The sequence below is a fragment of the Capra hircus genome (assembly GCF_001704415.2).
Source record: "Capra hircus breed San Clemente chromosome X unlocalized genomic scaffold, ASM170441v1, whole genome shotgun sequence".
NCBI lineage: Eukaryota > Metazoa > Chordata > Mammalia > Artiodactyla > Bovidae > Capra > Capra hircus.
Window position 1 is genome coordinate 11115562 of NW_017189516.1, and position 17703 is coordinate 11133264.

The 17703-nt window shown below is 41.5% G+C and overlaps 1 protein-coding gene across 5 annotated transcripts in view; it reads right to left on the reverse strand.

Annotated features, from left to right (window-relative positions):
- Nucleotides 1–17703, reverse strand: part of DLG3 (discs large MAGUK scaffold protein 3) — a 54009-nt gene that overhangs the window by 13798 nt on the left and 22508 nt on the right. For all 5 annotated transcript variants that reach the window (XM_018043863.1, XM_018043862.1, XM_018043864.1 and 2 more), the window contains one exon: nucleotides 11061–11175. In XM_018043863.1, coding sequence (XP_017899352.1) covers nucleotides 11061–11175 — 115 coding nt within the window. The remainder of the gene's footprint in view (nucleotides 1–11060; nucleotides 11176–17703) is intronic.

Below are 17703 nucleotides of genomic sequence, written 5' to 3' on the forward strand. Positions count from 1 at the left end.
CTGAGGTTCTTTCTGGGCTTTGTGTGACAGAATCAAATGTGAATGCATTTACACTGCATTCGAAACTGAGCGTCCTAAAGAAAGGAAGGTATTCTGTCAGAGGGTCCTCTGAAGAGGTGCATGGTAAAGACCTTATCCTAAGTGACAATGAGAAACACTAAATGTCATTCTGAGCTTCAAAGGCTAAAACAAATGTAGTAAAGAAAAGAACAGAGCTTGGATTCAGAACAAATCAGTTTGGAGAGGGAAGGAAGATGTTTAAATGAGTTAGGAAAGATTAGGATGAGCTTCTAGAAGATTAGAAGGGAGAGTTTACTGGTTATAAGTTTAAAACATAAAAGGGACAATCCAATATATATTTTAGCACCTCACAGAACTATATTGATGTTTGGCAACAGCAGTAAGAAGCTGAAGTACATATGGTAAAGTGGACATAAACGTTTTGTGGATGAGGAATCCAATTATTGGTTATTGATTAAACATCTGAGATTGAAAGAAAACTAAAAGGCTGGTTTACTTCTAAGATGAATTTCAGACACTTTACAATATTAAAACACATAACACAAGCTAAGTAAAAACCAAATAAGTACAGATCCAAGGCAACAAGAATGCCAGCAGATCCCACTGCAGTGTCAGGAATGGAACTGTTTGACTTGTTTTTTAACCACAGGCATGTGTTCCTTTTTATGACTTTCAAAAAATGTAAGTCAATTTTAAAAGGAACTGCTTTCAAATTTTTTAGGTGTTTCTTTTTCTTTTCTAACATATTTCTAAACAACTGCTTCTTCTTGCTTGTTTTGTTTTTTATATTTTAGGCATTATGTATTGGTTTTCTATAGCACTCACCCATCCTTTTTCCTCTGCTCTCCCAATTTAGTTACATCACATTTTTTTGGTTAAACAATATTGAATTTTACATCATGACGTAAGTGGTGTTCATAGATGACTACCCCTCTTTTCATATAAACTTTTTCTATTTTTTTTCCTGGTGGAAATAAATACCTGATTTTTTCATTTGACTACATTTCTACATCTGTATTATTTTGTAGCTATTATTTAACACATAGCTATTTAGATTTACTATTTCTGTTACAATATTTGAAAGCAATTACCTTTGTGTATCAAGAAAAGGGGTAAATAGGCAAGGGTTTTTTTGCATATGCTATTGTAATATTTGAGATTTTTAACTATCCATATACATTAATTTCATTAAAAATTAATATAAGCGTGTCATAGAACATCTGAAAAATAGAAAGCCTAAAAAAAGAAAAATCACATTTAATATATCTTAGAAGTAACTCTTCATACTGTTGTGGTATTGTATAATAAACACACAAATCAAAAACCCACATATTTCACTAAGTTAAAAACATGCTATGTATACACTATTTTGCAACCTTAGTTATTACTTGAAATTGTTTCATTAACATTTGAAATATCATTGACTATTTTCCAAAACTAATATTTTTAATGATGATACAACAGCCTATTCTTAAGAATATCCATCAATTAAGAAATATTTATCACCATCTAACATGACCAGATACCACTCTTCCGGGCACTTTTTAAAAAAGAAAAAAAAAAAAAGCGCAGAGCAGGGAGGAATCAATAAACCAAACATCTGACTTAGTCATTTACTTCAGATGAAGAACATGTTTGGCTCTAAGTTCCCTGGGAAACAAGGAAAAAAAGCTAACTTTCCAATAAAATACATTCTATCTCATAAATTTGTAAATGAGCAATACTGAACAACAGAATGGACAATGCCTTTCTGAAACCATGATTTTGTTAAAAACATAGCAGCACAATAGTTGTATTTGAAATTCTGAACTACAATTATCATTCTCAGTTGAGAATGTAAAAGGTGAATTAACAAGAATTTCCTTTTCTATCAATTGGAACTGCAAATGAGTACAGAGCTTTATAGAACATCAAAGCCTCAAAGGTCATTTCATCCCACTTGCTATCTAAAAAAGAAAATTCCTTTGATATTCTCTAAATTTCTCTTCAGTGCAAGCATTTAATGTCTCAGTCTTTCCTAGGTCTTCTCTACCAGGCTAAACATTCAAAATTCCTTCAACAGTCCTTCCACTGTTGTGATCTTGCTTTGTTTTCCAAATCTCTTCCTGCTGAAATTTTGTTTGACTAAGAACTGGAAAAGTTCCTCACAAACAATGAAAATCAGTCCCAGAGATGCACAGGGCCTCATCTAGAGTTGTTTGGTGGTCAACTCAAACCAGGGCTCCTAAATCTCAGAAAAATTCTGTGAGGTCTAAGTCAAGGTCACATTTTTTAACAAAGAAAAAAAGCTAATTGTCCACTTGGCTGTCTGGAAAATACCTTTCTTCCATTATTTACATACTCACTGACTTTAATTGGCAGCACTGTGTTTGATTGACGGGAGATGCAGAAGCAAAATCAGTCTTGGCCTTGTGCTGTGTGTTACAGAGAGAGGCACAGGACAGGACAAACCAAGGTCTCCAAGTCTTCGGAGGGAGCATAGGTCATAGAGCTTGGGGAATCTATGAGGAAGTGTTGACTTTTGAACTGGGCCTCAACAGGGTTCAGGTTTCAAAAGACAGAGATAGGGAGAGGCCCTTCCGGTGAGAAGGAAGAGCATGAGCAGAGACTCCGAGGCAAGCAGCCCAGGGTGTGTGCTGGGGTCACCAGTCTCCACGTTTGGCCATACGGCAGGGTATTAGGGAGAGCAGCAGGCCAGGGCCTGCCTGTGGACAGCCTCGAGTCCAGCTAAGGAGTCTGGCATTCATTTAGGAGGCCTTGTGTGACTGACTTCATTGCCTCTGCTTTCTTTTTTTTTAAGTATCATTACTGGGCTAAACTTTCATATGAAAGGCAATTCAGTAAAAGAACAGGCCTGAGTAGTAAAGTTAAACTACTTTTCAAATGACATACATTTTATGTAAAGGAAAAAGTATGTAAATTAGCCCTAGCCCTTAATAAACTTTGAAAAAATATCGACTACCTACCTAAGATCTTTAAGAAGCATGCTAAACTATAGCCATCTAGCAATAACAGTCTGTCTTATCAACAGCCTAGAAACATAAGGAAGTGATAGGGATTGGCACCTTCTTACAAACACTTCCGGTCATGCTTGGTAAGAGGATCAAAGGGCACCTTTCTCCACAACAAGAATATATCCTCCTGCCTGCCCCTTTTTATCCTTAGGGAAAGCACTTGGGAAAGTCAAATGCAATAAACCACTGTTCCAGAGCCAAAAATCCTACACATGCAGAGCCCAGATGACACAGCGACCGACCTTTCCAACCTCTGACTCAAACCAAGGATGAGCAGGAAGGAAAATACAACACCTATGTATCTCTGGACACCGCAAGAAAGACCATAATTAATGACTCTGTCACCTTGGTCCCATCTCATGTGTGAGCTTATTGACAAGAGATTGTGCTGGGAGACTAGAAACCTCAGCAACTCCTTACCGTTTCTGGTCTAAATAAAAAGAATTTCATAGGGGTCTCTAAGTTAAGGACTGGTCAGGTCAGAAGGAAACACTACATCAGGAGAGAACAAAGCTTATGAAAATATTATCATCCACAGTCTAAGAGCACAGCAAGTGGTCTACATAAAAGATTATTCCTCAACCCTGGATATGTCCATGCACCTCTGTGAAGCAAAGGAGAGCCACTTGTCAAACATCATGGCCAGGCCAAAAAATACTGACTTGTCTTAAGAGTGGATAAAGAGCATGTCCCAGGGAAAATGTGGCACATAAAAACATAAAGCAGGCAATGAAGCCACCTTCTGGAACCACGTCACACCAGCATAAAAAGCTGATGCTCACTCCCTAGGGTCTGCAGGTTGGAGTTCCCAAGCTAAGTTTCAGCACATCAGCTTTAAATGCCACTGCCTGTGACCCCATGGATTGTAGCCTGTCAGGCTCCTGTCCATGGGATTCTCCAGGCAAGAATACTTACTGGAGTAGGTTGCCATTTCCTTCTCCAGGGAATCTTCCTGACCCCACTGGTTCACAAAGAGTCGGGCACTACTGATCAACTAAGCAACAACAAGAGCTGCCTACAGGGATGATGTATGTGCTCCGGGGGACTTTGCCTAATCTTCCTTTCAGCTGGGACCTCACTGCCAAGAGGGAAAGCAGGAACATAATCAGCTCAAAGTAAACAGATTACTAGGCCCAAAGTCTCTGCAGTTTAGGTCCTAAATTTTAAACTTTGGGTCTGAAAGATCCAGAAAAAGCAAAAGCGTCTAGCCCAGGCACCCCTGTGTGTTGTGGAATAGGAATGCAAAGAAAATGGCAGGAAACTGGTCAGGCAGGTTTCTCAGAGCAAACAGCAGCACTTCAGCCTCAAAGGCAAGTAGCTGCTTCCGTGTGATCACCTCTCTGCCTGTGGCTCCAGCCATTTGCCTGGCCTGAGAGGCTCTGCCTGTCCCCTTTAAGTTCCCAAGCTAAGTTTCAGCACACAGCTTTAAATGCTACTGTGTTTCCTAAGGAGAAAGCATCATCAAAGGTCTTGAAATATATGTTGTTTAAGTAGTGATCTTTCAAATAGTATCCCCTAAGAGATGCCCACTAACTTCCCTGTAAGTTCAGTGGTACAGAATCTGCTGCCAGTGCAGGCAGCTCCTCCGAGGCATAACTCAAGTCCCACCCTTGTCTGTGACTGTGCCCACTCCAAATTTCCTTCTTCCAAATTCATATTATGTATTTAGCAATGATCTTTCTTAATATTTTCTGTTTATTGCTATTACATTCTGGTAGTGTTTTAATCTTTCATATTATATCCCTTTGGGGGAATATAAACCATCAGCCCTTTGAGGACTAAGGCCATGCATGATATTTGTGAATGGTGATTAGACCAAGTTGGGGTAAGGAGCACAGAATACCCTCCCAGTTACCACCCCGCGACAGGTTCTTCCATGAAAGTGAATGTGTTAGTCACTCAGTCGTGTCCAACTCTTTCTGACCCCATGGACTGCAGCCCACCAGGCTCCTCTGTCCATGGAATTCCCCAGGCAAGAATACTGGACTGGGGGATTTCCCTGGTGGTCCAGTGGTAAGACACTGCCTTGCAATGCAGGGGATGCGAGTTCAATCCCTGGAACAGGAAGATCCCACATGCCTTGGGGCAACTAAGCCCATGCCCTGAAACTACTGAGTGCACCACAGCAAAGGTCCCACGTGCCACAGCTAGAACCCAACACAGCCGGATAAATAAATATTTGAAAAAAAAAAAAATACTGGACTGGGTTGCCATTTCCTTCTCCAGGGGAACTTCTGCACTCAGAGACTGAACCCAGTTCTCCCATACTGCAGACAGAGTCTATACCAGCTGAGCCACCTGGGAAGCCCCATGTTCTTCCATAGTATTGACATATCCCTCCCATACCAGTTGGGAGATTCTGCTTTCTTCCTCTGGTCAGTGTTAAGAGCTGAATATTTGGGTGCCCCACTTCCAAGTTCATATGTTGAAGCCCTAACCCCTAATGTGATGGTGACTGGAGGTGGGGCCTTTGGGAAGTAAGTAGGTTTAGATGAGGTCATGAGGGAGGGATCCTCATCCTAACATTACTGCCTTTATGAGAAGAGGAAGACAGGAGAGAGCTGGCTGTGTCCTCAGAACACACTCAGGAAAGGCCATGTGAGGACACAGCAAGAAGGTGGGGGGAGTTGGGGGCTCACCAGAACCTGAATTTGCCAGAGCCTAGAACTTGGGACTTCCCAGCTACAGAACTGTGAGAAATATATGGTTGTTGTGCTGTAGTTGCCAAAGCTACCTGAGACAGAAAGTGCCTGATAAAGGGCACAGATTATTTACAAGTTGAGCAGCCCCTCCCTTGCCCGGTCCATCTAAAGGATACACAGGGAGCTATGCAGTGACAGTAATTCCTCATCCCTTGACCTCAGCGTGAAAGTCAAAGTTTCTAGCAGCTTCTGAAGAGCAACTCAAAACCCCAAACTTGAGTATTTAAGTAGACACAAGATGGGCCATCACAAGAGGAGCAAATGCAACTGGCAGCCAGTCAGGAGTCGCTGGCACATCTTGAAGAAGGGAACATGGAGAACAGGGAAGGACACTGTTCTCCTCAGCCTACTTCAGGGTCTCAGTCCTTAGAGTGCAATTCTGAAGTTAGGGAAGCATTCACAGGTTCATAATGTGTGAATATTCAGGGTTCACAGCACCTGTTGGATCAGCTGAGGTGATGATGTGTCTAGGACTGGTGTCTAGGATGTACGACAGGCAGTTCCGGAATCACTGATACATGAAACTGTCTCATCTTCTGGTAGCCCCCAACAGTATATAAATTCTTGTTGCTTTTTAAGATGCAGATTATCCTCACTTCCAAATTGTGTCAGATAGTGAAGCCTGTCAATATTATACCTTGTTGGCCTCTTAATCCACAACTGAAACTCATTAATGAGCAAGACAAAGTTGGACCCCCTCAAGCATCATCCTGGGCTAAGCACAGAGTAGTGTAACAAATGCTTGTTAACAAGAAGGAGCATCTTCCAGCTTTCTTTGATGACTCTGACACTGTTTCTTGAATCAGGACTACAGATAGGGCATGATTTCCTTCCAAGAGCGGGAAGAAGGCTAGGATGGCAGATGGCCAGCCAGAAGACCAGGACTCCCAAAATGCCTGATGCTGTCCAGTGGCTGCAAAGAATGTAGCCAGGTTAACAGGAACAGACTTTCAAAAACTATTTCCACAAATGTACTATCAAACCTCTTGGCAACCTTTGGAGGACAAGGTCTTTTGCTTATTTATGAAATTAATTAATTAAATATGAACATAGAACTTGAAGGTCTCTGGAACGCTAAACTTTCCTGTGTCTTTTTACTACCTCAACATCAGAACAGCTTGAGTTAAACCTGACCTGGTCACCCTGACCTTGAGCAAAAGGCTGGAGAAGCATATTTCTATGGACTTCTCCAGGGTGGAAGGCAAATGAAACAGAAGAGCAGAGGTCCTAGACTGGGCACAAAGAGGGCCTCTGTTCACCCTGTCTATACTATTTAAGAGATGTTTCTAGTATGGCGAAGGGTGGGAAAGGCCTTTCCATTAAGTCACTAGTGACTTTAAAATCAAGTCTCATTTTCCAAACACTGTTATCTGTCCTTTCTCCTGCTGACTTGCTCCACAAATCCCATCTCCCCTGTGGTCAGTAGCTCCCTAGGGCTTCACCTGCTACAGCCTTGGTGCAGCTGCAAGAGGGTGGTATTTGCTTCAAAATAGTTTTGCGAGCCCATACACACCAGAGGAGGATAGAGACTTGGGGGAAGGGAAGGGAGGAGGCTCATGTCAGAAGGGGAAGCAATAGAGAATAGAATTAGAGGTGAAACTCCCATGAAAAGGGTTCCTTAACTTTAACCACCTGCTGCACACTATCTTCTGTGTGGATGGTAAGCTGCTGGAGGGCAGGAACCACTTCTACTGCTTCCTTGAATCTACCCCCACAACCACACTTAATTTCTCAAGCTTGTGCTTTACTGCTTTGCACATAGCCAGAGTTAAAGTAAGCGTTATGTTCAGTTTTCAAGTGAAACAGAAATAAACGTCTATTGTGACAAATAAGTCATCATTCCTAAGTATTATGATTACTTGTTAAAAATAATTTCCCCAAACCTGGTGAATCCAAATTGACAGGAGAGGAGCCTGGGAATCTGTATGTTTATTAGCATGCCAGCTGATTCCTATCAGTAGGTTTGGGAACTGCTGAGAGAACCATATTCTGGTCAGAACAACCAGGTTCAAATTCCAGTTTTGGAACTTCTCAGCTGTCTAACTGGAGTTTCCGTTTTCTTACCTGCAAAATGAGAACAACAATACCTACTATGTAGCATTATTAAAAGAGACTAACAGAGGTCCTAATGCAGAGCACGTATTCCCTAAACGTTTGTTCCCCTTCATCCTGAAGACACTGGAAACTACTAAAAGCCTCTGAGCAGATCATTAGCTTCAACCTGCTCTGCAACCCGACAAATGGCTGCCCAGCCTTTTCTGTAACACCTCCAGTGACAAAGGACCATGTTTACTATCTCCAAAAGCAGTCCATTCCATTTTCAGACAGTTTTAATCATTAGCTCTTTCTTCCTTATGTAGAACTGAGATCTGCCTTGGGTGACAGAACAAATCTAATCCCTTTTCCACATGATAGGGTGATGCAATTAATTAAGATAAGGACAGTGAGGAGAAGGTGTGTGTATGTGGAGGGGAGGGGTCCATTTGGAACACACTGCTTGTTTGAAGCACTGGGAGGGCAGCTCCAGGCACATGTCCAGCAAGTGATTGATACGCAGGTCTGGAGTTCAGTAAAGGGATCAGAGTTGTCATTTACATGATGAAAGAATTTGAAGATATGAAAATACATGACACTGCTATCTATGGGGCAGGGCTAATGAAAGGTACTGAAGAATGGTCAGCAAGGTAGAAAGAGAGCCTTTAAAGAAGAAAGCTGGTAAATTCATGAAAAGTACTGTGGTGAAGAGGTCAGACCAATGGCAGAGAATCATTGAACCAGTCACCCCAAAAGAGTTGGGCTTCTGCCCCTCCAGAGTCTTCTGGAGTTGCTTGGGACCACACCATCATGCTGAAAAGCCAATGCACACTTTCTTTCCTACTGAAAGAGAGACAATTTGAAGAAGTAGCAGCAGTAAGTACAGACGACTACAACATTTTCCAGCCTGGATGCTAAGACTGATTTCTCCAAATAAGGCTTCTATGCTCCTATCTTTGGAGAAACACTGCTTAGTATAGTCCCTCCTGGAGATTAATCAGAGTAAAGAACCCCATTTCCCTCTGTTTAATCTTGCATTTGCCCAACTTACTGAACCACTGACTTTTCACACAATACTTAACATCTTGAGGAACCAGTGTCTCCTGGCACATAATTTGGCAAATGTGGTCAGCAGAAGAGAGACCAGACAATAGTTTTCAGGAGTGTTGGTATTGAGGGAAATTTTCTTTTCAAAAATGGAGGAAACTTGAATATGTTTAAATGCTGAAGAAAAGGAAGCCACTGTAGAGTTTAAAAAAAAAAAAAAAAAAGGCCAAAAACAGGCACTAGAGTGAGCCAGGCTCCAAGCTTTGGTAGAGGGCTAGCTCAGCAAAATACCTTAGGCCAAAAACAGGCATGTAAGGCAGTAGAGTGAGCCAGGCTCCAAGCTTTGGTAGAGCGTTAGCTTAGCAAAATACCTTAGCTCACTACCCTGGCCATAAAATATTATTTCCCTTGGTGAATTCTAGTGACTACAAATGTTCACTATTCTAAACCATATTTACTTTCCTGAGGATACAGATGTTATCTAGATACAGTTAAGAGCAGATGATATAAACTGTATAAACTGCTTCACTAGAAACAGAGTGCAGCCTCCATCCTTCTCCCCAGAGTCAGACAGAATGTGTCCCTTGCCAGGACCAGAGAAGGGTGTTCCAGGTCTTGTAGGTCAGGAGCTGATGCCCCACTCCCCCTGCCCAGGCGAGGACAGCTCTAGCGCAGGATAGGCAGAGAGGGGAAATCTAAAAATAAAGCTCTCCAAAGAAACCGTCTTGCCTAAAGAGCAGCTTCCCACGCACACTGGAGTGCCACATCTGCGGGGGCTGGAAGCACAGGAATGGGAACAATCCTGACCAAGTCACGTAAGTATTACCCTTTTGAGGGAGGCAATAGCACATTTGAATCCCCCCATTGGCACCCCAATGTCTAGGCTGCAGACCCAGAACAAGGGCTGAGTGACAGAAAACAGGAGACTGAAAAGATCACCAGTGAGTAGCCCAGCCTTCCTCCCGCTCTCCTTTTCTCACAGCAAACGTGAAGAAAGCTGCTCTCAACATAGACAGAATCAAGCTGAGGATTCATTCTAGGAAAGAACCGTGAAGGAGTCTAGTGGGCTTGAGGCTCAAATCTGGACTCCCTTGGCTCTTCTGCCCGCAGGAGGGTCAGGGACTAGCAACTGAGGAAAAAGAAAATCAAGCACTGAGAGAAAAACTGCAATTAGCATTTACATTGGTTGGCTATCGTCATCTCAAACCCCAAGGACAAAATAGATGTCATGTTGCCAGGCAACTAGCAACTGTAGCCTCCCTTCCATGCCCCCCACCTGGTATCAGAGACCACTAGAAAAAGTTCAACCCAAGAGTTTGATACAAGCATTAACACACAGACACACACAAACACGCAGACATCACAAACACACAAGCCTCAGAGGACACACACACACCCCTCAGAGGAGTAATCCTACCACTTCTTTCTCTGAGGATTTTACCCTTGGAGAGATACAATGTACTTACCCCAGACTGCTGGAGTTTTGCCAAGAAGCCCAAGCAGGAAGAAGAAAACTATCACTAATTCTAGGAGTCCATAGTGTTCATTTAGCAATCTAATTCTCCAAGGTTTGTACTTTGACCTGACAAAGTATTACTATGTGCCTCAAGGGTCACAAGCTCAACCTTGGACAGTATCTCTGAAAAGCTTTAGCAGCAATCCAATGCTATATATTCTTTCCACCCACCCTTCCTGTGGAAGGTACATCATCCCATCCTATGTCCCATGACTCATTTACAGCAGACCAGTGCAGCAGGGAGCGAGCAAACACAACTTAAAACAAACAAAACAGAATGCAGCAACCTGTCAGTTCTTTGGTCTCTTAAAAGAGACCCTGTACCAGAACACAGTGATAGCTGATATGTTCGAATACAAAGTCTGATATCTATTATGCATATGTGGAAGTGGGAATGCCAAGTTGCCCCTCAAATCACAGATTGTGAGCAAAGTACTTTGAACATTTGAGTGCTCTTTGAATGCTGACTAGCAACAGTCTTTTACAATTAGAGAGTACACTGAAAATTTCCCATACTGAGTCATTCAGGAGTGAAAAGGAAGAAGCCAGATCACAAAAGGGAGGAGATACTGACCATAAAGTACACAACCTGAGCATACAGTGCAAAGTGTTGTTTTAGTACTGGGAGTATACACTCCCTATCCCACTAGTTAAACAAGAAGGGCTGGGTTGGCACAGAGCTTCCCTCGTGCCACACAAAGCCTGGTGTTCAAAAGTGAGACTTACCTGACATACAAGGACCTCTTCTCACTTGTTCGCAGGGACCCAGACCCAGAGCTCATGCTGCTGTTCATCATCTGTTCTCGCAAGTCATGTATCTTCGATTCAAAGCGACTGTACTCTGTCAGGGAGACAAGGGAAAGGACAGGAAACGAATGAACCCAAGGAGCTGCACTGAGCCTATCTGCCAGCGGCCAAAAGGCCAGGAGGACCCTTGGCTTCAAAGTAGCCAGAGCCAGCCCAGTCAATCTTTGCTCTGATAAGCAGAGTACCTCCGGCAAGCATAGAAAGACAGATTTCTCTCCACCCCCAGAGTGAAAGAATGAAAGAATACACCTGAAAAAATAGTAACTTATGGAAAAAGCTTACTGATCCTTAAAAAAATAACTGGAAAGAGGTGCCAGAGCAGCCTTCATAAATCTTTAGAGCAGACACTGAGGCCCAAGGAGAGCAGATGGGAAAGGAGACTTTCCCGAAAAGTGGATTGCAGAGAACAGATGGCCCTGAGACGCAGGGTGGAAGGGCAGGAAAAGACCTGAGGCCATTATATGATTATTAGGCAAAGAAGATGATCTGTTTCTAGGTGACTTTTTTTGAGGAGGGAGAATGGAATGCAGTACAAAGGTAAAAACAAACGTCACAATCAGAAAAGGAGATCACAAAGCTCTCCTGAATTATTTCCCTCTTAACAATCAGGGTTCAGTAACAATTGAACAAACATCACAATAAAAATTCTCCCAAACCCAGAAGTCTGCTGACATCTCTCTCCTTCAAAATCATCTAGTCAGTGAGATCATAAGTCTGTGACCAACTATGTAGCCCACTGACACCATCAAATAGCCTGAAAAAGCCTCTTCATTCTGGAATGGTGATGCCAAGTTTATATCCAATTTAAGAAAACCTGACAAAGGAAAATGAACTCTATCCACACAACTACTATGAAAGGCTTTTTACAGGGTTACTTTACTGTGACATTCTCCTAGTACATCTTAAATGTGATATTCACATTTACCACACACATACAGACGCACACACTCACACACACACCTCACACATTTTTCAGGTCTATGATCGCCACATAAAATGGGATATCTCTACGGCACAGACTGTGAAAATGACAGAAAAGAGGCACACTTCATTATGTGAAGCTGATTTTAAAGGAAGTCAATACTAGAGGGTTGAAGGTTTATACTAGGGGGTTGAAGGTTGGGAACTGCTTTAAAAAAACAAACACATTTCCAGCAGGAAAAAATTCCACAAAAGCATTTTCATGCACCACAGAGGGCTGGCAAGAAGCATCCCCATCTAGTCTGTACGACTCTACAGGCAGAAAACAGAACACCTGTTCCAACACCTGACACCCCAAAGCAACCTGACCTTCAGTTGGGTATAAAGGGAAACAGTAAAAAACCTTAAGGGGAGAGAATAGAGTTCTAGCTCAAACAAATCTCCTCTTCCCAACCAAGTTTCTTTTTGTTCACTCTGGTACCAGTGAAGCCAACTGGTTAAATTTGTGTGCTCTTTCATTCATCACGCACTGGTGTTATGGTGATTTGTCCTCATTACTTACTCCCATCCCTGAAATCCTGCAGGAAGCAGTTAAGTCACTGACTCACCCATTAAATGTTGGGAGAAAAAAAGAGAGACAGCAGCTGGACAATGTCCCTGTTCTGAGGGTTACAAGGCAACACATCAATATCAATGAGGCGTCCCAATCTAAAGGTAGAGGGCGGTGACCGATCTGTCATAGCAGCCCTGGACAGCAGCAGGGCTATCTACCTCCAGAGCCGCCCAGGCACGGGTCCCACCCTAAGGCTCAGCCCTCCAGCCCAACCCTCTCCAGTTGGCTCTTTCTGGCCCTCCTCCCCACTCACCGGCTGAGAGAAGACCAGGTGAAACAAAGATATTTCTGACCAAGCAGCCCTTTCTTGCGCAAGATAAGTAAAAGGCAGAAATATGCATTGAACGCAGGAAAAAACACCCAATCTATCTTTAAGCTGTTTTCCCCTCTCCCAACTTGTTTACGTATTCTCTTCTTTGGAATTGACTTGCCCACTGAACTCCAACGTAGCAGCAGGTCATGGCAGTTGCTTAGTAATTACATTTCTTTAAAAACCCTTTAAAAAACAACCACCAAACCACCATTTCCTCAAGCTCCTAATCCAAGGTTGATAACACTGGGCCAGAGGGCCCACTTAAAATAGACTATAGAAAGAGAGCAAAGCTATTGCTTTAAGGAAGTCATTTTCTGTTTTCTACATGCTACTAAGCTTTCAAATCTATTAAACAGTGTTTTATTCACTTTTCCCCATTCAGATGATCCCCTTAGAGTTCTAGCTGCTCACAGGCCTCTGGCTTTTATTTGCTGAGTTATCTAATGTCCAGTAGGCACAGAATCGCCTCTGAATAAATGATTGTTGGGTAAACGAGAAGCAAATTAGAAAACTGTGTCCAAGTTGATGCTTCTGTTCTCAAACTAATAAACCTAAAGGTTTATTTAACTGATGGCTGCCAGCTTCACTGAGGGCTTGGAAAGGTAGTTAAGAGGTATTCCCATTTACTTTTGTTCCCAAGGTTAATTATTGAAAGCAAATGGAGTATATGTTTTTTAAACACCTTTTTGAGATACTAATAACCCACAGGAGGCATCTGATTAGCAAACTTTGTTTATAACAAAGAAAAAATAATTTTAACAAAAAGCTGTTTAGAATAGTCTTTAGATAGATAGTACCTCATCTTAATAGTAGAGGCATCATTTCCCAAGAACAAAAGCTTCACCTAAACAGTATCTGAATTCTAAGACCTCACAATTTGCCAAGGCCTTACTTCCCCTTCCACTCAAAACAAACCCGTTGCTGGAAGGCATATCCTAGGCCTAAGTCATTACCTTAGGAGCCCACCAGACCACCCTCTATAACCCAAACGTCCTACTTCAAACAGGCTATTTTAAAGAATATTTATTACTAAAATCTTAAGTCTACTAAACTGTGTTATATTTATTTTTTCCCATTCAGATGAACCCAACTATTTGTAATCCACAAAAGATATGCACAGTGAGTCATTGCTCCCTCATTCTCTTTACTAATCACAGAGAGAAAAAGGGGTGGGAGTAGGACAGTCAGACATCATTCCCCAAATAGGGTTCTTCACTGACCACCTGGGGGTCAAAGAAAGCTGATGAGTTTACACTTTTTAAAATTATAAAAGTAGCATATGATTAAAAATTTTTTTTTCCTTTGGACATTCCTGTATCATTTTCCCATCCCAGTACCCAGAAGCAACTAGTTAGGATTTTTAGTATGTATCCTTCCAGACTTATTTTCTGTATGTATCATTTATATACATTAGCAACTCACAAAGAGTCACATCCTTTTTTCATTCTCCGATATGTCATGGCAACCTATACTGACATGAATCGTGATCTACCTCATTCTTTGTAATAGCTGCATAGTATTGCATATTATGGACAGGTCATAATTTATTCAGTCATATCCCAGCTGACATATATTTAAATTGTTGATTTTTTACATTACAATCAGTGCTGGTCTGTGTATTTGTATGAGCATTTCTATAGCATAGATTCCTTGAATTGAAACTGCAGGGTCAAATTACATGCACATGAAAAAATTTGATTGGCACTACCAAACTGAACCCCAACATTATGAAACCCTTCTAACTGGAAGTAAGGATAAACTGCTATTCTAAAGATTCCAGCAGCTTTTCTGTTCCTGAAGAAATAGAACTTACCTTTAAGGACAGATTGATCTTTCGTTTTGGGAGAAAAAACTTTAATAAGCATTTAGGTTATGTGAAAGTAAAGCCAAAATTGCATTCTGGAATAGACAAAGAGGAACCTCAAATGTTCTCTCTGCATAATCACAGGAAAGGTCTACCGGTGGGTGGAATTGCTGATTTAAAGGGACTGTCCTACTACCTATATGACATTCTGTCTACCTCTAGAAATATCTACCTTTAGTTTTGACCACTTTGCATCCACCTACTTGATAAATTTCAAGCCAAATCTCCCTGGTACTGGAAACAACAGCCCCCTTTCCCCTGTGCACAACTACTGTTTCCTCAAGTTTTGCTGATGTTCTTCCTAACTGCCTCCTCAATCCATCTCTTTCTTTCTAATTTCCACTGTCATTGCCTTTTTGTTTTCTCATTATTATTTTATCTCTTGCCTGGATTTAGGTCACATAGTTACCTCTTCTCTGGACCACTGCTGTATTGCTCTAGCTGGTAGTCTGCCCCCAGGCTCTCCAAATTCCAGTCCAGTTGAAGATTCTTATTTCAAAAGTCTTCCTAAAACTCCAACTTGGAGCCCCTCATCCAAGTATCTATAATAATTCAATAGCAACTAAAGAATTTTAATATCTCAACTAAAATGTCAAAGACTGCTAAAACCATCATCCTATCACTCTTAGCTGATCTATCTCATGTGTCATCAGACAGATCATCCTCTTTAAAAAATAATTTATTTATTTTTTTAATTGGTGGAAAATTGCTTTACAATTTTGTGGTTTCTGGCATATATTCACAGAATCCTCTTTTGAGTTAACCTGCCTGCAACTCTTGAACACAATTTGTTCGTTCCTAGCTATTACTCCCTTGTCCTGAAATTTTTCTCCCTGCCTGACACTGAACATCCTTTATGTTGTTCACCACCCTGAAGTCTTATTCATTCATTTATTTATCCAAATATTAACTAAATGTCTACTGTGTGCCAGGCATTATGAGAGCTGATGGGAATATAAAGGTAATCAAATGGTTCCTAGAAATTACAAGAATGAAAGAAACTACTATTTAATTACAACTTTAGTTATGATCATGAGACTAACAGGGTGACCCAACTTACTGAGGAGGGGGATAGGATGATGTTAACTAAGGTTTCCATGAGGAAGTGACATTTAGGTTGAGTCTTTAAGGATGAAGAGTTAGCCAGGGGAAGACGGATAGATAAAGCATTCCAGATAGAAGAAACAAAAGATGTGGGGATAAAAAATATCTGGATCACTGGAGATACTGGCAGATCAGACTAGGAAGGCAGACTGAGGTCAGATTATACATGACCTTGTGGATTTCTGCATCCCTCCTAAGAGTAACAGAACGAAGTCACTGAAAGATTTTAAGCAAAGGAATGACATGAACATGTGTGTATGTATATCACTTTAGCTCTCATGGGGAGAATAAGTGTGGCGCCTCACATGTAGATTTAAGTTTCTTCAGAGCAGAGAACCATGCTTTCTCTTCTTGTCTAGCACCTACAGCCTGGGGGTGGGCAGCCTGCTTTACAGCATCCAGACCAGCTAGCTCCCAATCTCTGCACAAATATATCCAATGTTGGGAAGCTCTCTATTCTTTCATCATTAGATAACACTACAAGAGAAAATTGTTAGATTGAGGGCCATCTCTTTTGTTAGTTGGTCCTATTTTGGTGTCTAAAACAGTATAAACATGACGGATTCTCTTCTGTATAACTGTACGAAGGAACAATTTAAAGAAAATCAAAGAGCTGGGGAAGCCTGGAACAGGTTCCAAGACTACTGAATAAGACTGAATAGAAGGTAGAGTGTGAACAGGGGAAGGGGAAGTGATGGAAGGTTGGGGGCCAAATTATAAGAGTTTGAGTAAGGGCTTTTCTTACTAGGCTTTGGGAACCACTGTTAAGTGTTTAAATAGGAAAGTAATACAATTAGAACTAGGTTTGGGGGAAGATTATTCTGAGAACATAATATAGAAAGGAAAACAGGGACAAAGGCAACAGAGACCAAGAACCTGTTCTACTAGTACAGACAGTGACGTCAAAGGCTTGACATAGTGTGGGGACAACTGAGGATAAAAAGATGCTCGGGGCTGGTGCACTGGGACGACCGAGAGGGATGGTACGGGGAGGGAGGAGGGAGGGCGGTTCAGGATGGGGAACACGTGTATACCTGTGGCGGATTCATGTTGATGTATGGCAAAACCAATACAATATTGTAAAGTAATTAACCTCCAATTAAAATAAATAAATTTATATTAAAAAAAAGAAATATGCTGGAGCCAGAGGAGAGAAATTTTGACAACTGATTGGATGTAGGGTGAGAAAGGATCAAAGGCAGCTTCTGAGTTTCCTAAAAGACCAGGAAAAGGTGGGATAATATCAGCCATAATAGAGAATGGCCATCATGTCCTCAAAATAAGTTCTCTCTTTTCCAGGCTAAATATTGTTACTTCCTTAAACATTCTTCATCCAACATGGTTTCCAGGCCTTCCACTACCTCTCCCTTTTTAAAATCGAGTGCCCAGAATTTGTGATGTCATTTCCTTTACAAAACTATAAGCTCCTTGATGTGTTTTTTGTTTCCTTCTCAAAGTTTAGCATGCAATTAGCACCCTTGTTGAGTCAACAAGGGTGTAAACTTGCTATAAAGATCTGACAGGACAAACCTGGACACCGTAATTCTCAAATTCTGGCTCCTCAGGAACTAATGTATGGAAAAAGAACACAAAACTTTCTCCTTCCACTCACCCCAAAAGGGTAAAAACTGAACAACAAAACTGTAAACCACTTCTGCAAAACACTAACATATCAGAGCTTTCAAGACCCACTTAATAGCCTAATAAAGCATCAAAGAGGACTGAAACTACAATGTTCACTACTATG